This window comes from Vitis riparia, chromosome 8 (genome assembly GCF_004353265.1).
Source record: "Vitis riparia cultivar Riparia Gloire de Montpellier isolate 1030 chromosome 8, EGFV_Vit.rip_1.0, whole genome shotgun sequence".
In the NCBI taxonomy this organism is placed as follows: domain Eukaryota; kingdom Viridiplantae; phylum Streptophyta; class Magnoliopsida; order Vitales; family Vitaceae; genus Vitis; species Vitis riparia.
Window position 1 is genome coordinate 3,701,673 of NC_048438.1, and position 21,364 is coordinate 3,723,036.

At 27.8% G+C, this 21,364-nt stretch overlaps 1 protein-coding gene across 3 annotated transcripts; it reads right to left on the reverse strand.

Moving 5' to 3' along the window:
• Positions 1-2,543: 2,543 nt before the first annotated feature.
• LOC117920749 (beta-glucosidase BoGH3B-like) lies at positions 2,544-8,578 on the reverse strand. 3 transcript variants are annotated; one of them, XM_034838358.1, is made up of 10 exons: positions 8,493-8,578; positions 6,704-6,932; positions 6,411-6,615; positions 5,627-5,717; positions 5,378-5,523; positions 4,106-4,349; positions 3,904-4,008; positions 3,629-3,811; positions 3,345-3,549; positions 2,544-3,246 (listed from the first exon to the last, which is right to left on the reverse strand). In XM_034838358.1, the coding sequence occupies exons 2-10, from the start codon at positions 6,921-6,923 to the stop codon at positions 2,762-2,764; spliced, it is 1,884 nt and encodes a 627-aa protein (XP_034694249.1). In that variant the 5' UTR covers positions 6,924-6,932; positions 8,493-8,578; the 3' UTR covers positions 2,544-2,761. The 3 variants fall into 3 exon arrangements, with proteins under 3 accessions (XP_034694249.1, XP_034694247.1, XP_034694248.1); XM_034838356.1 differs by lacking the exon at positions 8,493-8,578 and adding an exon at positions 8,058-8,287; XM_034838357.1 differs by lacking the exon at positions 8,493-8,578 and adding an exon at positions 8,075-8,286 and having other exon boundaries at positions 6,704-6,934.
• Positions 8,579-21,364: the final 12,786 nt, after the last annotated feature.

Sequence of the window (21,364 nt, forward strand, 5' to 3'; positions counted from 1 at the left end):
TATAAAGAATACAAAAGAAAATGAAATATAAATAAAATAATTTAAAATTTATATATTTTTAAATTACTTAATTTTTATGTAAAGGAGTGAACATAAATTAAATAAATTTGAAGTAGTATATATCAAATTTATTTATTTTTTTTTATCATTTTTCTTTCTTTTTACTAGAGCCAAACATAACAAAATCTTATCCCTATTCTATCTTTTGCATATGAAGATGTCTCGTATATAGGCTTGATGGTGTTAGGAATTCATAAGTAGGTGAAGAATTGCTAAAACATTTGAGTATATTTGTGATGTGTTGAAGGCCACTTAAATGAGTAATTTTCTCAATGATTAATGACCTGATTTCCATTATTCTCTTTGTTAAGTAATATTTTCCAGAGGAGACCGGGAAGAAATATAGCATTTGGGCATGGAGCCCCATCTAAGTAGCTGCGCCATTTAGGAACTTCAATGGTTTAATTACGCCATAGGCTTAGCACTTCTATAAGGGGATGGTAACTTTGCTTCCATCAACCTTATGAAATGTTTGCTTCCTTAGAAATCATTCAAAATTCAAATCAAACTTCTTTTTTTTTTTTTAACCACAATCTTCACTAGATACACACATTAGTACTCAAAATATGGGCTTAGCATACATTTAAGTTAAAACAAACTTATTAACACTAAAAATGCATCTAAAAATCGAATTCTAAGTACGAAAAAAAAAATTCAATTTTGTGCGTTAATAAGTTAGTAGCTAGCTTGAACCTTGAACTTGAATAAATTAATATGAAGACAGCCATTCGCCATGGTGGTTTGGAGGAAGAAATCTACATGGAGCAACCAAAGTGTTTTATAATGAAAGGGAAATAACACTTAGTTTGCAAATTTAAAAAGAGATTTATGGGTTAAAGCAAACTCTAAGATAGTGGTAAAAGAAGTTTGATTCATTCATGATGAGTCACGAATTTCTAAGAAAAAAAATATATACGTCTTTATGTCTTTTTCAAGCAATATACTAGTGATAGTTTTGTAATGCTATTATTATTTGTGGATGACACTCACATTGTTAGCTAAGACGCTAAATTGATTTATAAGCTGAAAAAAAGAAGTTATTAAGTGTTTTTTACATGAAAAACCTACGAGATGCTAGACAAATTTATATTGAAAGGTTGTCTCAGTAAAATATGGAAAGTATTCCTTTCTCCTCAACGGTAGGAAGTTTGATGCATGTCATGGTTTGCACAAAAGTTAAATATAATTTATTTGGTTAGAGTTGTGAGTAGGTTAAATATAGGTTAAGAAGCATTGGAAGGCAATAAAATGGATCTTTAGGTGCTTAAAAAGTAGCTCAAAGATGTGTTAATGTTTTGAAGGAGCTTAGATGTTCTTCAAAGGGTTTATAGATGCGTTTATAGCTAGTGACCTTATAGCAAGAGATTTAGAGTGCATTTGGAAGTGATTCTAAAAAGCGTTTCTAGCATTTCTAAAGTGATAAAAATTTTAAAGTATTAAAAATATTAAAAGTGTTTCCTAGAATCACTATCAAACAGGCTTTTACATCTAGATATTTAATCACCTTTATAGGGGAAGTTGTGTCATGGTAGTTTTGTAATGTTATCATTCTCAAACAAAGCAAATTGATGTAAGATATCATTTGTTGAGATATAGTTGAGGAATCTAACTTAGTCATGCTAACAAGAATGTCTTAGACATTTTGAGAAAGGTTATTTCTAAGTAGAAGCTTTTGTATATTAGTATGGTAAGTTTAAACTCCATGTGATTTTATGATACAACCCCTTTAATGACCGATTTAACATACATAAATTTATGAATTTTTTATATTTAATTTTTTTTTAAAAAAATACTTTTTAAATTGTAAATATCATATAATTAAAAAAAAGTAAATAACCACATAAAATTTTATATATTTCATTATAAACATTAAAAATATTTTATAATTAAAACATTAAATAAAATAATAAACGGTAAAAATAGAATTTAAATTTAGTTTTATATTACAAACATGTTATAATTAAAATTAAATAATTAATTCATTAAAATTTAACAAAATTAAACTTAAAATAAACAACTAAAAAGTATTTTAAAATACTATATCTATAACATTTTTAATTTTAAATAGATTAGACAAGTTATATTCTAACTTGATCATTGATCGGATTGGATGGAATTTGAAATAAGTTTTTATCATTTTGAAACTATTTCTTATTTCAACATGAAACGAATCTTATATGACATGGCCCATTGTCACCCATCTGATACATGAATCTATAGTTTTATAGAAGCATGTGACATTTGATGGCATATGGGCATATCCTTTAGTCTTTCCCTCTGATTCACAAGATCCTTTTTCTCAAGGTCTTGCCAGAGCCCTATTTCACTATTTGCCCCCCACATCAGTGGACCTAGAACCCTTGTAGCTTCTGGCATTTTCACTTGCACTATCATTCTGCAAATGTTGAGGCTGAGTTCAAGAAAAAAATAGCAATATCACAGCAAAGGTATGGACAGAGCACAACATTTTCTGCAAAATGATCTAATCACCAAGCCCTCCTAGATGATATGTGTGCAGTTGAGTGTAAAAATTTGAAGTTACAGTCTGTTTAGAAGCCACTCTTCAATAAAAGTTACACATTGCAAATCATTTGGGAGAATTTATTCCAATTCCAATTTGATAATTTATTTTTCTAATTCTTGTTCATCACTAATCAAAGTTAAATGGTGAAATCCGGAACAATGAAAACATCACTCTTACTTAGGCCTTGGTAGGTTCAGTGGTGAGACCAAACCCGAATGGGAAGAGCGGGTCGTAATGCCGATCCCCAACATTCATTGGGAGCTGTTCAACAGTCCTGAACCAAGTCCGGGAAAGTTTCCCAGTGAAGCCATAGTCGCCAAACAAAACATCTGCAACACCCTGGCCTTCTGTTCCTGGGAGCCAAGCAGCAACAAGGGCATCAATTTGATCAACATATGGTTGTATAACCAAAGGACGACCAGAGATGACGATGACAACACACTTCACAGCTCCACAGACGTTTGTGATGATGCTTGGCCCAGGGTCAGGGATTGTCAAATTCAAGTTGTCACCAAATGTCTCTGCATATGGGGGTTCTCCCACCACAACAATGGCATAGGAGAATTTGCTGGACTTGACATAGCTAAGATCAGGGTTCTCTTTGTAGACGACTTTGGTTTTTGGATCAACTGTCTTCTTTATGGCGCTGAGGATCGTGGTACCTGTTCATGAAGAGACTCATGGTTCATTAGTCATCAAAATGATCCTAGAGATGAGAACGTCCCTACATTCAAGAGAATGAGATCATCAGTAACCATACCACTTGTAAGGTTATTGCCACTGAGTCCCTGCCACTCAATAGTCCACCCACCACACTGATTGCCCAGATTGTCTGCATGAGTTCCAGCAAGAAGTATTTTTGGTGCCTTCTTCGGAAGGGGCAGCAATGGCTTATCAGCAGGCTCGCCATTCTTCAGAAGGACAAGTGATTTCCTCACAGCTTCCCTTGCCAACTCTCTATGTACCTGTTCCAAGTTGTAGAATATGTAAAGATGCTTTTCTTGTCTTGCAAAATGGGCCCAAATGAACTGGCTCTTAACAAACCTGACTTCCTAGCTCGTGGACCAGGCTGTGGTCAGCCAATGGACTCTCAAAAAGACCCATCACAAATTTAACCCGCAAAATCCTTCTCACTGCATCATCAATTCGGCTCATGGGAATAATTTTGCTCTTCACCTGGTAGGTTAGACCATCGATGAACTCTGTATAGTTGTATGGAACCATGATCTGTGACATGCGGAAACAATTATAAGAAGATAAGAACTCTGTTACATAATTATAATCGAGTCAGGATGCAAATGAATAGAACAAGGACCGACCATGTCAATGCCAGCTTTTATTCCAGCTTCAATGGAATATGAGTAGTTAGCATGGGGTGGAGAGGTGATCCTATCAATACCCTGCCAATCTGAGATGACAAAACCCTGAAATAATCCACAAGATTCATAGTTTGTTTAGATTCTTCTGATCAACTTGGCATGGAGAAACCCAAGTCAAATTACACAAACCGTAGTATTTTACCCTGAAGCGAAGTGTGTTCTTGAGAAAACCAGTGATAAGTTCTTGGTTAGCATGCATCTTCTTCCCATTCCAGCTTGAGTAGGAGATCATGACAGTTGATACACCCTTGATAATTGAGGTGTAGTAGCCACCCATGTGAATGCTGAGCAATCCATGTCTGCTTATCACGGTGTTGTTTTCATTGATACCCTCGGTTGTTCCACCATCTCCCACATAGTGCTTAGCACAAGCAGCAACCTTTTTGCTAGGCAAATGAAGCAACAGAATGAAAAATTAATTAATTAATTAATTAAGTTAAATTAAATTAACAGGAGTTTCAGGAAAAGTCAATCAAAGCATAATGGTAAAAACTTCAGAAATGGTCTTCAAAAGTAAAATGAACATAAAAATAAGAAATCTCCACCAAAAGATTCTGTTCTTTCAGGATTATTTTTTTTCCCTGAGTTACTAGAAATGGACTAAATATCTTTGAGGTGATGTAATGTATTTTGTGTTTATTGTTGAAAATTATTCTGGTGGATACTGCAAGACAACCATATATGGTATTATGGTTTTTGAGAACAAAATTCAAATCCAATATCTAGGTCAATGTTTGAAACGTAGAGAAAATAGGTGCCACCTACCATTAATTTATTATTAGTGTTATTTTGTCTTTTCCCATTTTTTTTCTTTTCCTCCGATATCACAAGGGAACTTGTGGTCCAAACACCACTATTCCTTGATCAAACACAAAGGTCCAAAGCTGTTACTTTCAATAGGACAATTAAAGAGAGAATATCTACCATGCAGGCAAGACCTGTCAGCAAAATTTTATTCATCCCCAGAAAGTAGCAAACAAATTAAACCTCCATATACAGACACATTAATGGTGGATATTTTTGACCTTTGCTTAGGTTCATGTCACAGGTGTACAAAAAATTGAAGTGACAAGGATAATGTGTATTAGACATCCCACACAATAGAAGATTTGCAAAGATCTATATGGTTATCCTAAGCAAATCATGAATATGGACCAACGCAAATTTTGAAATTTCATTTCAAGAATGGCGGAGGTTTTGTAAATTAAATAATAGATTTTTTTTTTTAAGTGGATAAAACAACTGTAAATTTAAAGTTAAGCTAAGAGTTACAATGCATATAATTAAAGACTCTGTTATCTAAATCTATAACTATATCACTAGTTGATGCATGCACTTAAAAAGTATTATAGAAAAAGAGATGACGGATTGAACAACATACTCAAAGAAAGAAGTTGTTTGCAAAAGTTCTTACTTTCCAGCGACATATGGAATGCCCTTCTGATAACCAGGAGGAAGGTCTCCTTGTAGTCCAGGTACAATCTCGGTCATTGCTCGAACAACTTTGGGATCTTCACTGTAGCTTTCAAAACACCGACCCCATCTTGGATCTCTGCAAACCTTTATGGCAAAAGTTGCGCAACCAAAAAAAGATCAGAACATTAATACAGGCTACTGATTTCTTAATTTGACACTAATTGGTTAATGAATTTAATCTAGTTACCGCAATACATGGTGCAAAAACATAAGGAATGCCTGTAGCTCTAACTTCAAGAGCAGTTGCAGCTCCAATCCTCTTAACAAGTTCAGGGTCCCTGCTCAACAAGAAAGAAGTTCCACCATGAGTGACAAATATAGACACATATCTTAAGATTAGGAGGCCAGTGAAATAGGGAAAATTTCAGATTCTGAGTCTGCTGTAGGTATGATTCTGAGCATTCTGTTCAAACTTTTATTATGGTTGTTGCCTGTTTGAGCCTTTGGAGAAAATTCACAATCATTTTTATTTGTTTAGTTTTAAATGGCACTTCCTTGTTGCTTTAGCTGCAACAAGGATTTGCAGAGTCAAGTCTGTTTGCTAGGAGCTCCTCACCAACTAATTTCAAATGCAGAGTTATTTGTAAGGTATGCTTCAATGGCCTACAGAAACAAAAGTACTACATTGTATTTGACATGGTATTTGGAATGGGTTTTTCCCCCTCTTCGATGGTATTCGAAACGGGTCTATGCTAATAGGGGATTGCTTTCGATAGCTTAAAAGTTTATGTAATGGCCCCATCCTGGAGGGATATATTCCAGTGTTAAGATGTTTTGCAAACAAAAGGTACAATTCCTTATCAAAGGAATGCTCAGTTCTGTGCATTTTTCTTAGGAAATTGAAAAACATGCACCAAATTCACAAATTTTGGTCAGCAGCCAATGCAACTTCTACTTTAGAGGTAGATGTTTGTTATAAGGTTGAGAAAGCCATGTGCAAGAAATGGTCATGCATAGTCATGTTTACTTGCCTGGTAGCTCCAAGCCCAACATTGTGAGGAAAGATTGTTGCCTTGTAAACATTGTTGTGACCATGAACAGCATCAATCCCATAAATCATTGGAATTCCAAGACGGGTTGATAAACAACCCTTTTGGAAATCATTCACCATTTCAATCCATGTCTCTGCAGAAGCTTGTTTAGCAGGAACACTCCCTCCACCACTCAATATACTCCCTGCATAACACAAAGGTTTACATTTCTGAAATTAGTAAACACATCCCTAACATAATTACACAAGCAAGAAGAATGATGAATGGTTTACCAATTAGATACTTCTTCATCACTTCAGCAGATGCAACAGTGCGGTCAATTTGCACCATTTGGCCAATCTTTTCCTCTAGTGTCATTCGGCTCATTAGGTCCTTGATTCGAGTATTCAATGGTTGTTTTGGATCCTTATACTTCATGTATTTTGCTTCTGCCATGGCTGCCCAGAAATAGAAAAGCAGAAGCCCCAACAAAGCAATGGGAATTCTCGCCATTTTCTGCTTCTGAGTTGGATTTCAGATTAAAACAAGAATATATTGCTGAATCAGAATGTTGGATCAAGGTAAGAACTACTGCAGAGTCCAATCCATTGAGAGATGAAGAAAAACATGCATGAAAGTCAACATGTGTTGCAAGTATCCATACTACTCAACAACTTAAAAAGGAAATCCTTACAACTGACGATCAGATGCTCAGAAGTCCACAAAAGAGAAAAAAAAAAATGATACTTGTACAGACAGGAAACAAATTGACAATAATATCAGGTGAGGAAAGCACTTATTTGGTTGCCCAGAAAATCTAGGAACAGGCAAAAAGGCCCTCTTTAGAAACTGTTCTTGAAAACCATTTGACATCCTTTTGAACAAAAACAGCTTTCTAACTCGGAAAACATGTTTGGCAAACTTTGAAAAATATATTGGTTTTAGAACAAACTTAAGTGCTTTTCAGTTTTTTTAGAGTGTTTTGAATAATAATTGAAAATAAGAAAGATGCATGGGGAACTTCTACATAAAATATCTTCATGGAGCATTAGCCGAGAAAACTGTTTTTCATATTTAAGTTTCCGAACTGAAAACAATTGAGAGTTCTTCTCGAAAACTATTCTCTAAGAAAACTTTTGAAGTTCATTGTGAGAACCCAGAAAAAAAAAAAAAAAAATCCATTCAAAGATTTGGATAAGCTGATTTGAATTATCTTTGTTTGGAAATGGTAACAAAAAAAAATTAAACCAAAATTTTTTTAAAAAAAAATTCAAGAAAGTTAGTAATTCAAAAAGGAAAGAGAGAGAGAGAGAGAGAGAGAGAGAGAGAGAGAGAGAATTGCAAAATAAGTCAGCAAAAGTAGGCTAAAGTTAGAAAATGAAATCGAAGAAAAGTATCAGAATCAATCTCTTGAATGCATCAAGTCAGGAAAGCATGTCAACGTTCCACCAGCGTCACAAATTGAATCGGACACTGGCAGAGAAGAACAGATTATAATGAAGAGAACTCAATGATCAGAAAGCTGAAAAAACAACAAAAGCTAGCTACTAAAGCCATAAACACAAGAATTGCAGATATTAAGCTCTTCAAAATATGGAAAAGAAAGAATAAAATTCTAGGATCTGCATTCATCACAGAAATAATTACAATCATCAGCATCACAACCACCACCACCATCATCAACAACATCATAGTCATCAACTCAAAGCCATAGAAGCGTAAGCTCTGTTTGGCCGCTGAGAAAACGAAGGGAAAAAGCCCCCATTTTGCATCTGTCTGGGACATGAGACCCAAAGAAAGAGAACCCCCAACACAGCAGAGCTGAGTAGATTTTCCATTTGGGACTTGAGGAAAAAAAAAAAAAAAAGGGAACCACCCCAACCCAGCTGAGCTGAATGGTTGGTAGCATTTTGGTTAGCATGTTATATTCTCTAAACGGTGAACAGTACCAGACATCCAAAATGTCATTTTACTGTCTCCCCCACTATTTTCCCAGTAACCAAACAGAGTAGCAGAGAAAACTGGAACTGAGAATGGGAAGCAGCAACATTAGAACAAAGAAATGAGAGCCTTAAAACTTACAGAAAAAGGGCACAGACAAATCCACTAGCCTCTCCTCAACTTTGAGAGACAGAGAGAGAGAGAGAGAGAGAGAGAGCTTCCACAAGGGTGAAACTCCAATTTGGAAGACAACGTGGGATGGAGGTGTGGTATTTAAAGAAAAGTTGGTTTAATTTTTTATTTATTTTGTTTTTTAATTCTCACGTCCGTTTTTTATTTTATTGAGAAATGTTAAATAACCCATTACTTCCTTTTTTATTTCTATCTTTCATTGAAGAAAATTTTTACTATCTTCTTCTTCCTCTTTTCTATCCTTACCCTAATTTTCCTCCCTTTTTCTTTTCTTTTCTTTTCTTTACTTCTTTAGCTTTTTTTTTTTTAATTGGAAAAAAAAATATAGGAAAGGTAAGGCTTGTTTGATAACTATTTTGGAGAATAGTTTTGTTTTAAACAAAAAAAAAAATCAAGAAAAACATATTTTGTAACAAAAAATTATGTTTTGTTTTTTGTTCTTAAAAATGGAAAATATAATATTTTTAGAGATCATCTTCTAAAGATTTTTTTATTGTTTTTCACTTGTTTTTTTTTTTAAAAAAAATATGGAAATACTAGACATATTAAAAATAAAACACTAAACATAAAAATTATTTTTTAAAATAATAAAAACAAGTTAAAAGCATTTATCAACTATTTTCAAAAATAATTTTCTGTAATTCAAAAAAATCATTTGATAATTAAAAGTTGTTTTATATATTTTATTCTTAAGAATAGAAAGTACGATGTTTTCAGATAATATTTTTAATTGTTTATATTATTTTTACTTGTTTTTATATAACTATTTAAAAAAAATATACAAACAAGTAAAATGATTAAAAACAAAATATTAGATACAAAAATTATTTTTAAAAAATATTAAAAGCAAATTAAAAATATTTTAACTTTTCAAATTAACTTTTTTTTCTACAAAACATTAGACAAAACTTAATTTTCATAACTATTTTAAAAAATAGACACCAATTAGAGTCTTAGGTTTCTAAACAGACTTGGTCTATAAAACATTAAACAATAATATAAAAATTATTTTTAACTGTTTTTCAAAACTATTTTTGAAAATAGTTGCCTAATATACCCTTGAGATCGAAAATGTTTTTTCAAATTTTTATTTAATTGTGAGTGAAAAATTAATAAAAAAAAATAGGAAAGTTTGGAATTGGATTAAGAAAAAGATAAAATTATTCTTTCACTCATATTTTTATTTTTAAAAAAAAAAAGTGATAAGGTAAGAAGATAATTGATGTGAATGTTTAAACATTCCTTTTCTAAAAATAAAAATAAAAATAAAAACAACTAAAATAATCCCAAAAAATAATAATAACTTCCACTTTTAAAATATGAAATATTAATTTTCCTTTATAAAAAAATATTCTTCATCGAATTTTTTATAACTTACTCTAAAATACTTCCAAAAAATAAATAATATTATTACCATGAAAAAGAATTCAAAATAATTGAAGATAGTCCTACCATTTCATATGATGAGGCTCATTAATTAATAAATGGGCCCACCCCATTCATTGTATCCACCTATCAATAAAAATTTTTAAAAAAAAATTAAAAGAAAAATTGGTGAATTTCTATCTTAGAAAAGGAAGGAGAATGAGAGGAAAAATAGAGGCCTATCATGGGCAATCAAGTATAGAAAGGAGGAAAGGAGAGAATGGTTTAAACTATCATTGCAGGCTCTTTCTTCCACTTACTAAAATACAAAAAAATGGTCAAAAAATATGGCAGTGATTCCCCCATTTTGACCAAATTTTTTGTTTTTGGGGTCATGACAAGTGGGGGATTTTATTGGATGCCAACTAGGAATTTTGGGATTTGGGTTCTTGGCTTTTAGAGCCTTTGGAGTGTGGACTTGCCTGCATTCGAAATTTGCAGTCCAATTCTGGCAAATTATTTATTTTAAATCTTAATATGTGGCAATTGGAAGGCTAATTCAAATTTGAATTCAAAATATTATTAAAAAATAGAATCAAGTCCAAACTTATCCTAAAATCACTCTATTATTCATTGTCAATGGGTAGTATGGTCATTTACAAAATAATAATAAATAAATAAACTTGTATTTTTATTTTAAGTCCAAATACTTTTGAATTTATTTAAAATCTAAATAAAATTATAAACTTTCTATTTTTTGTTTTTTTAAAATTAATAATAATATTACATAAAGATATAAGAATATTTACATTGAAAAAATAATAATCTTAAAATTTATTTAAAAAATCTAGGTAACAAAAAAAAATTATTATCTCATATTTTAATGAGTTCGACAGTTATTTTTGAAAATATAAAATATTTTATATATATAAAAGATGTTTTAGCCTTACATAAAAGTTTTTTTATTTTTCAAGTGTATCCAAACATTGGACATGTAAAATAACTTATTTTACAATTAAAGAGTAAGATATTTTAAATATTCTTCCTAAATACTATATAAATAAAATATTAAGTAATAAAATATTATATGGATTGTTCCTAAAAAAATTAAAAATGATGAAAAATTATAATAATTTTAAATAATTGAAATAGCTAAATAATTTATTTTTATTTTTTTCATTAAAATTGAGTACATAAATCTGATTACAAACTCTTCAAATCATTTAAATGTCATATTTTCATTATTGTCATGGAAGGTTTTAAGTATGAAAAGGTATTAATAATTTACTTCTATTTCTTTTACTATTAAATGCAATGGTTACTACCACCCTAAATAGAACAAAGAAAGACATGGGGTAAAATCTATAGATGTACTTGTAACAAATTCCTTAATTATGTAAATCAAACCTTAATTTCACACAAATCATAATAAGTAAAGGATTTTAAAAACAATATAATTTTCACAGTTCCAGATAAAAAAAATGCAGTTGGATTATTGAGAAAAAAACATACCTTTTAATCGGTAGAAATTTGCTAAAAAGACCAAACAAAAAGCATAGTGGTATTGCACCGAAAAAATACAATTGCATTATTGAGAAAAAAAAAAAACATACCTTTAATCGGTAGAATTTTTTTTAAAAGACCAAACAAAAAGCGTAGGGGAAATCTCCCTTAATTGTGTTTCTCTCCCTTAACCACTTCGGTTTTCTCGTTATGTGTATTATTAATGGAATAGAATGTTTATTTTATAAGATAGAGAGAAGATCGGTTTCCGTATAAAATTAGAAGTACACTTTACGTTAGGAAACTAACTTCCCAAAAATTGACTAAGATTTTAATTTTATTATTTATTAAATCATAATATTTAATTTAATATTTAAATAAATAGCATGTAGTAATAATATATGCATGCACCACATAAAATTCTTATAGTATTCCATTCTTTAATAATAACTATGAATATAATAAGTTTGAATGATTTTAAACCTTGATTTACGAATTAAATATATGCCGTATGAATTGTTTATTATTTGAATTGCCTAAACTTTTACATGCATTGCTATAGCTTATAAATGACTAAGATGCTTCAAATCAAGTTCATTTTTTTTTGTTAAATTAAACAATTTTGCATCTTTGTTAAATGTTAATTGACTTGAAATACAATGACCATACATTATTAATATCATGGTATCAAAATTTCTTATCTTATTTTTTAAATCTTGGGTTTGGTTTTTGTAAATTTACGTTCCTTTCCTTGGAAATATAAATATAAACTAAAATTAACATGATAATGTTTAGGGATGATAATGGGGTGGTTTTTTCAGATACCAGTCTACCTCATCTTGCTCATAATGAGATTAGTTTGAAATTTAAATAAACGAGTTAGGGGCGGTTTTGATATATATATTTTTTAAATCCAATATTAGGTTAGAGTAGTTTTAGATATTACCTTATCTCATTCCACCCCACTCCAATTTTATATAAAATTAAGTTTTAAAAACAATTTAATATAATTTTTATTTTTCTATTTTTAAAATATAATAATAATAATAATAAATAATAATAAAACACTTTTCAATCAAATAAGTTATAAAAAATTATAATATTTTAATTATTTATAAAATATATTTATTTTAATGTAATTAAGAAATTTAAAAAAATAAAATTTCAAAAAAAAAAAAAAGTTAAACAGGTGAGGTGGGCCCAAACTTGTTCCATTACCATCCCTATTAATGTCTGAGAAAGAAATATTATTGCTTTTATTATTGAAATATAAAACATGAAAAATGTGAGTATGGAAGGGTTTGGTTTTCTTTCTATTCTTTACTTCGACTGAAAGTTAATATAGAAAATAAAGTCACAATTTTCAAAAGGCATATTAAAGCTTTATTAAATATGAAATATCTTATTGCCTTATCTATAAATTCTTTAAATAAAATTAATTAAATAAGCAAAAAAAAAAAAAAATTCATCAAACTTAAAAAAGAGCTTTTGACTTTTCACGAGTCGATCCACATCCGTCTCCAATAAAAACAAACGGAAGCCATCACATCAAATCTTTTTTATTCACTTAAAATTTAGTGCTTGTCCTTAAAAATTATTTTTGGAATTTAAAATAATAAAAAATTTGAATACCTCAATTTGGTTATAATATTTTAAAGATATTCTCAAGTTGATATTATTTTGTATTTAAAAAAAATAAAAAATAAGAAATATATCCAAATCGATGTGTTTAATAGCAGGAGGGGTGTGGGAGTCCAGCCCATTTTTGCTTCCTTTTACAATGCCACCGCCGGCGGCCGAGCCACACTCCCACGGCGCCCCGAGGAGAACGCGGCGCAGCCGCCTTCACTAAGTAATTGCTGCCAGCAACGCACTGCAGCCGCCCTCAAAAACTAATTCCAATGGAATCAGTACTACTTGTTCTTTTTATATGTATATATTTTTAATAATAGAGTCGTGAATTATTTTATTAATTTTTTATATTTTATATTTTATATTTTATATTTTTTATTATTTTATAATTAAAAATTATCAACATTTTCAAACGTTTTCCACTAAAAGTTCATTAATAAAATTGTTAAATTTTTTAGAATCAACCAATCGGTCAAAAAGATTTAAAAAAATGATAACTATTATCCATTAAATTACTTAAAATTTTTTATATTTATTATCAACTCAAAATTTGTCATTAGTTTTACTACTCACAAAATCTTTTATTATAACACTCTAACTATATAATATATATATATATATATATATATATATATATATATTTGAATTTGTTTTTCTCTTTTAAAAGATTATTTTTCCAAGGAATAGATACCGAGCTTTATATCTTTTTGTATATTTATAATTTTTTGCATATTTATTTTTAAAAATAAAATAAAATAAAAAAATAATTTTTAAAAAATAAGTAGAAATTAATTATAATTAAATTTTAAAAATAAAAGAAAAATATAGGTGTGATTGACTATGTTTTCAAAACTATATTCTATTCTTTAATTTAAAAACAATTTTTAAAAATATATTTCAGAAAACATGGTCAAACCCCTAATGAATCTTTGGATCTTAAATTTAATTATATGAGGTTAGAAATGAAACGGCAGGCCGAGACAAGAGTGGTTGCAAATAAATTTAGAATAGAAAAAAGGGTAAGCAAGTGGGTAGTCCATTCTCGATTCTCTCCCTTGTATGATAAGAGGATTGACAACGCTCTCCACTACGTGCGATCCAGTTTTGCCTCTTCATTCAATTCCCCTTTATGTTGCCGTTGACTGTTTATTCAAACTAGTAATAATTAAGGTCCCAAAGTATCAAATTGCATTTTTTTAGCAAATATTTCAAATTTTAAAAATATTTTTTAAAACATAGTACTTCAAAAAATATGGGGGCAATCATGGAAAGTTATTTTAGGGAAAATAATTTCTAAATCATACGTTAAAATAGTAACTCTGTGCTGGCATTAGAAGCTGGACTGTGTCACCTACTCTTCTTCCTTTCTCATTTTTCTCCTTTTGGAACTCGATCCTCCCATATTTCACTTCTCTTTATGCTATTGGGTCTGAAAACCGTTTTTAAAATTTGATTTTCTTTTTGGAAAATGATTTTCATCTCTTTCTCTCTCTCTCTCTATTTTTAAAATCTACTTAATTTAAAAAGCAATTTTTTTAAAAGTAAAATTTATTTATTTATTTATTTATTTTCATTTTTTTATTAAAGATTTATTTTAACATCATGTCTAATTAATGTATTAAAATAAATTAGTTTCTAGTATAAAAATATATTCGCCTATAATTATTAATAACTTAATAAATAGATAAATAAATACTAATATTTTAAATAATATTGATTTCAAACACACACATATATATATATTTATAATTTTTATAATTTTCATGTTATGGATCTCATTTTTTTTTATAGAATATTAAACCTAAATTAAAAAATTAAATTAAAAAACACTGTTTTTTGTTTTCTTCAAAATAAAAACAAAAAACAAAAAATAATATAAAAAATACTAACTTATCTTTAATTTCATTCAACCAAAAATTAATAATGGTCAATATTCAATTTGAAAAAAATATATCTAAACGTAGGTAAAACTTAAATTTTAAAAGTGTTTGTATTTAAATTTTTTAATATAAATTCACAATTCCCGTCACTATATTTTTGTTTAATTAAAAATAACGTTTTTAAAACTTACATTATATGATTTTTTGGGTATATTATTTAATAATAGTTGTCATAGTCCTAACAATGAAAATAAAAAATTAAATAGGCTACATTCTATTATCTATCATTTATGGATGATATTTTTAGTTATTAATATTATTACTTTTAAGTAAAAATAATGTTACTATATCCCGTGACATGTTTGATGTAGATGTTGAACTGGTGATAAATGATAAATAAGTTAATACTTCCTGTTATCTACTATTGTAGTTTTAGTTATTAATATTGTTATTTTTGGGTAAAAAAAAAATGTTATTATTTTTATGACTTGTTTAATATAGAGATTAAAGTAGTGATGAGTGATATAATAATTACATACATGAGTCCAATCAAGTATGTTTATCAACTTGTCTTGTATAAGTCGTAGTCCACTTTCTACTGGGTGGAAGGTAACTTTGAAAGCATGCACAAGTTACTATTCTAATGCATGATTTAAGGATAATTTTTCATAAAATATAATTTTTAGGTTATCAATTCAGCCATATTTTTCAAATAGTGGATGTATACATCATTCTCCCAAAAATATTTTCAAATCTATCACATGGGAGCACTACATCAAACCTATCTCATGGCACGACAACATGAAACCATTGAGTAAAAAATTAAAATTCTTTTTCAAATCCCTTAAATGAATTGTAATTTTTTTTAAAAAAAATTTCAATTTTAAATCCTCAATTTAAAATTCCTTTTCCAAATTATTTTTATTATTTGAAAAGATTTTTCTTTTTGAATTCTTAATTTAAAATTATTTTCAAATTAATTAAGACAATTTAATTCAATTTTAAAACTTTCAATCAACCCTATCTTATTAAAAATATTAATTTGTCATTAACAAACCTTTTCAAACTTAACTACGACAATATGATTGAATAAACAACAATCTATAATTTTCAATGAAGAGTAAGGTGATATTTGTTTTTTTGGTTTTTTGCTGAAAACAATTTATTTTCAGAATTTAGGTTGTTTGTTTTTTTACTTTTTCATGACTTATTATAAACTTTTTACTAAATAAAAAAAACCAAAATACATAGTTTTTTTTAAATAGAAAAAATAACATATTGATTTTTCTTTACTTTTTAATATTTAATAGAAATAAAATACTATAAAAACAAATAACATAATATTTAATATTATTAAGCATTAATGTTCTATTTAGAATTAAGTAAAAAAACAAACACCGCCTAAGCCACCATCTAAAAAGGTTCCTATGTCAAAATGAGAAAGAACAAAATTGTCAATATAAAAAATTATCCAAGTAATCTCACTTTTGACAAGTCTGTAACAGAACATAAAGATATATAAACGCCCGAAACTCTCAAACCATGAGTTTACATAACACTCAAAGTAGTCATCTAAACCTAATCATCCTACAACATGTAGAGAACAACTTAGGTTAAATTGGGTAAAGAACTGTAACTCAAATGAATTTTTTTTTATTTTCACTCATGCACCCCTTTGGGTGTTAGCGGACAAACGTTTTTCATTTGGAAAGGATAAGTTGCGGGATTCAAAATATAAAATTTATATTACAATAAAAAAATGCAAGAATATATAACATGGAAACATAAATTTTAGTTGTTTTTTTCTTCTTTTATGTGTCTAACTATAGAAACAAGAAATTTTTAGAATGGTTTAATAGGTAGTTATTTTTCGGAATCAAGATTAGGGGTTTGTTTGGAAATTATTTTTTAAAACAATTTTTTTTATCTAGAATAAAAAATACAGAAAATACGTTTGATAACAAAAAATTGTTTTCTCTTTTCTGTTTTTAAAATTTAAAAATAAAGTGTTTTCATAAAACATTTTTTAATTGTTTTAACTTGTTTTTTTAGAGTTGTTTTAAGAAATAATTATACAAACATTAAAAATGATTAAAAATAAAACACTAGATATTGAAAATTATTTTTAAAATATATTTAAAAATGTTACAAACATATTAAAAATATTTTAGGTTTCAAAACACACTTTTGTTCTATAAAAATTAAAAAATAATTTTAAAAATTTATTCTTAAAAACTATTTTTCAAAATTGTTTTAAAAAATAGTTAACAAATAGGTCCTAATTTATCATTTTCAATAAAATTGTTTTTTTACCAAAATTAAAATAGAGATTCTAAAAAACATTTTAAACAAAATTAATTAATTAAATATAAAAGTTTTATTGAACTTAGAAAAGAGAATTTTGTTTTTTAGAAATCCATCCGAAACCAGACCTAAAACATTCATACCACTTTTTAAATATTTAGTTATTTTTTATTTTTTAACTCTCTATCTTTGAAAATAGGAAATTATAATAACTTCTATATAAAATATAATAAATCTCATACAAAAGAAAATATCAATTTATTTTATATCTTTAAAAATTATTTTTAAAAATTTGAACGAATAATAAATTTTTAAAAGGTATTATTTTTAAGGGTTTCTTCCAATAATTCTTTAATTTCATATAAAAATTCTTATTGTTTTTTATTTTTAAAAAATAAAAAATAAAAAATATATACTTCTATACTACCATAAAAAGTGAGTTTTTTTTGTCACTTTTTTCATTTAAAAAATGTTAGACTACTTATCTTTTAATTCCAAAAATACCCCATCAATTTATTTATTAGAATATATTAACATCTAATGTTATGACATTTATTCCATTGTCATAACATATTAATATCGATTGAAGTTACACATGTTATTCTCTTTAAAACCCATGATACTTTTCCACTCTTGACGATGGGCCTAAGCCCCATTTTTTAAATGCCCATATAACCCTTTTCTATTTTTTACTTCTCTCCATGGCCATGACAACTTCTTCAAGCTCTTAGATTTCTCTACAAAATTGTCCTCGTAATGTTCCTTTTCACCATAAATGGCAATCGATTCAAGAATGTGTTTGGAAATGGTCGTGGTTTTGGAAGGTTTGGATCAATGAAACTGTTTCGTTCAACATAGGAGATAGATTCGATGAAATACAATGTTTTAGGCAAAGTTGAGAACGACAGTGATAACGAATAAGGTGTTCTTGAAAAGAATACATAGTTTGTGCGCTCGTTTCAAGAGTCGTCGTCATATTTTCACGTGCATAGGGGTGATAGGTTTGTTGCCATAATTTTTGGCGAAATCATCGTAAGTCCCTACTTGGAACCCATACTAAAGGTACATTTCCCATGATTTTTTTTTTTTTTTTCTTTTTTTTTTGTGTTAGTTTAGTTTGGATCAATACATTGTTATTGAGTTTCACAAAAGCAATATGGAGGGTTGGTTTGGAAAGTGGTGATGCTTTTCTTTTTGTATTTTGGGAACTAAGGAATCATAAAATGCTTATTGGTGAAAGGTGCTTGTTGTTTTGTCATTGAGTTTCACAAAAGCAATATGGAGGGTTGGTTTGGAAAGTGGTGATGCTTTTCTTTTTGTATTTTGGGAACTAAGGAATCATAAAATGCTTATCAGTGAAAGGTGCTTTTCTTTTTGTATTTTGGGAACCAAGGAATCATAGAATGCTTATCGGCAAAAGGTGCTTGTTGTTTATCCTTCACTTGTTCAAACAGAAAGAATTGTGTTTGTGGAGTTTGCAATTTTTAGTATTCAAGTATACATTTAAAATTATTTTATTTTATTTATTCTATTTTATTTTATTTTTTATGAATCCTGTTTTTTTATTTTATAATTCAACATTTATTAAAATCAAAGTTTGTTACTTATTCTATAAATTTAGTATTTTTGTAAATACATTTAATTTGTCTAATTGTATTATTTTTTGACAAGTATTTATAATTTAAAGATTTTACTAAAAAGAAAATGAAGTTGGTTGTTTTAATTGAAATTAGGATAAGTGTTTCTTAAAGGTTGTTTTTTTTTTCAATGATTTTGCTTAAATTTTTGTGTTACTTATGTGTTAAGTATAATTTGATTACTTTATTGAATATTATTTATATGATTGAGCTTTTTAGAACAATACTCAATTCTTTGAGGAATTTGTTAGATAGGAGTTGGGAGAGAAGATTGAAATTTAAGGTAGTTGGTAAATATGAGAGGTAACCAAGTTTAGTGTTTAGATATACATTTTTTTTTAATGAATTCTAATTCTTTATTTTATAATCCAATGTTTATTGTAATCGAAGTTTACTACTTATTTTGTTATTTTAGTATTTTTGTAAATACTTTTAATTCGTCTAATTATGTTTTTAATTTTTATTATTTTTAAACAAGTATTCACAACTTAAATCTTTTAATAAAAAACTAAAATTGGTTGTTTCAATTGAAATTTGTGTTTTTCCTTATTTTTAGTTAATCTTAGAATGATTCGAACTCTTTAAGGAATAAAATCTTTATTTTTTTTAATATAAATTACTATTCCAAAAGTAAATGCATTTCTTTATTTTATAATCTAATGTTTATTGGAATTCGAAATTCGTGTTCTTTGTTTTATAATCCAATGTATATGATAATAGGAGGCTTCTTTATTTTATAATTGGAATCAAAGTTTTTTACTTATACTATAAATTTAGTATTTCTACAAATGATTTTAATTTGTCTTATTTATTTTTTAAAATTTTATTTTTAACCAATATTCACAACTTAAGTCTTATAATAAGAAAAATAATGTTCTTTATTTTAATTGAAATTGAGATAAGTGTTTTGGGAGAATTTCCCCCCCTTTTTAGTTTAGCTAAATCTTCATTTTGGGAGATAAAAAATAATTTTTTATTCTTAATAAGATATTTCTCTTTTTTATTTCCTAATGATTTCTCTTTATTATGACTTCATATTACATTTCGATAACATTTAGATTTTTCTTGTGTAAGTAAATTGATAAAATAAAAGAAAATCAACAAGGAAAGTATGTAAGTAAAAAAATATGTTTGGATAAGTTATCTAATTTGTATTTTTTTTTTAATATTTATCTTATTTTCATAATATAAATAAAATTTGGTATATATCATTGCAAAGGAGTAAGATATTTATTTTTCTTGATTTAGAAAAATTGATCTTAAAAAGAATTTTACTATCTAAAATTTTGGTATGGAAAAATGTAACCTTATTTATATTCCATCCCTATCATTTTTTTTTTCTATTTATATTTCAACCAATCATTTTTTTTCTTTGTTATTTGATTAAAAGAGTTTTTGAAAACCTAATTTTTGAAATTTAACATTTCACCATTTTTTGACTTTATATAAAAATACCATCATTATTTTCTTATAAAAATAATTATTTCTTTTTAAAATCTACGTATAAATACTTGAAATGATAAAATGGTATTTATATAAAAAAAAGAATTACTTTTAAAATATATGTATATGAAAAGAGTTAGATTTACTGTTTGGGAATGATTTGATCCTTTTAACCGAATATATATTTTTTTCCACTTTGTTTATGTCTAATTCAAGTATTTGACTTTACTTTGAATCTCTTCTTAGTCAAAGATTTTGAAAAAAAAAAAAAAAGAAAAAAAAAGATAAATTCACATTATTCATTTTTTTTTATTGGATTTTTTCATGTTACCTCACATGCATGGCACGTGAACGCTTCCTAGTACAAATAAGACAAGGGAAAACAGTTGTAGATAGAACATTAGCGACAAGTTACAGCCTCACAGAAAGATTCAACAATAACTGTGCAGGCCCTTATTTAATGCCACTGCCGGTGGCCGAGCCACACCCCCACGGGGCCAGAGGGGAACGCGGCCCAGCCGCCTTCATAAACTAATCATTGCGGGCAACACGCTGGGGCCGCCCTCAAAAACCGAAGTATGAGACTCTTCGTTTTTTTTTTTTTTTTAATAATAAAGTTGTGAATTATTTTATTATTTTTTTAAACTTCATCTTTTTTTAATCTTTATATAATAAATATTTTCTCCACTAAGATTTTATTAAAAAAATTGTTAAAATTAATGAACCAAACAGTCAAATCAAGACAATAGAATGATAGGTATTATTAATTAAATCACTAATGTTTAATATTTAATTATATATTTATTATTAGTTCAAAATTTTTCTTTAGTTTTACCATTTGAATAAAATGGTATCTTATAACATACAACACTCAAATAAAGCCGACGACATGAAACATGTGCTGTGTTTTCAAAAACACGAACAGCATAACATGTCACTAAAAATATGAACCAAATGTATTCTTTTTCAAGAATATGACTATATAAACCCATAATATGTTTTTAAAAAATACGTGTTTTTAAGAATATGATTATATAAACCTAAGAGACGTTTTTCT

What these genes read in the sequence shown, in the direction of transcription:
- LOC117920749 (XM_034838356.1), bottom strand. Translation starts at nt 8,195, where the DNA reads ATGTCCCAGACAGATGCAAAATGGGGGCTTTTTCCCTTCGTTTTCTCA. An exon ending in TGGTTGTGATGCTGATGATT is followed by an intron (nt 6,933 to 8,057) that starts GTAATTATTTCT and finishes AATCCAACTCAG; the next exon opens with AAGCAGAAAATGGCGAGAAT. An exon ending in ATTCCATATGTCGCTGGAAA is followed by an intron (nt 4,350 to 5,377) that starts GTAAGAACTTTT and finishes TCATTTGCCTAG; the next exon opens with CAAAAAGGTTGCTGCTTGTG.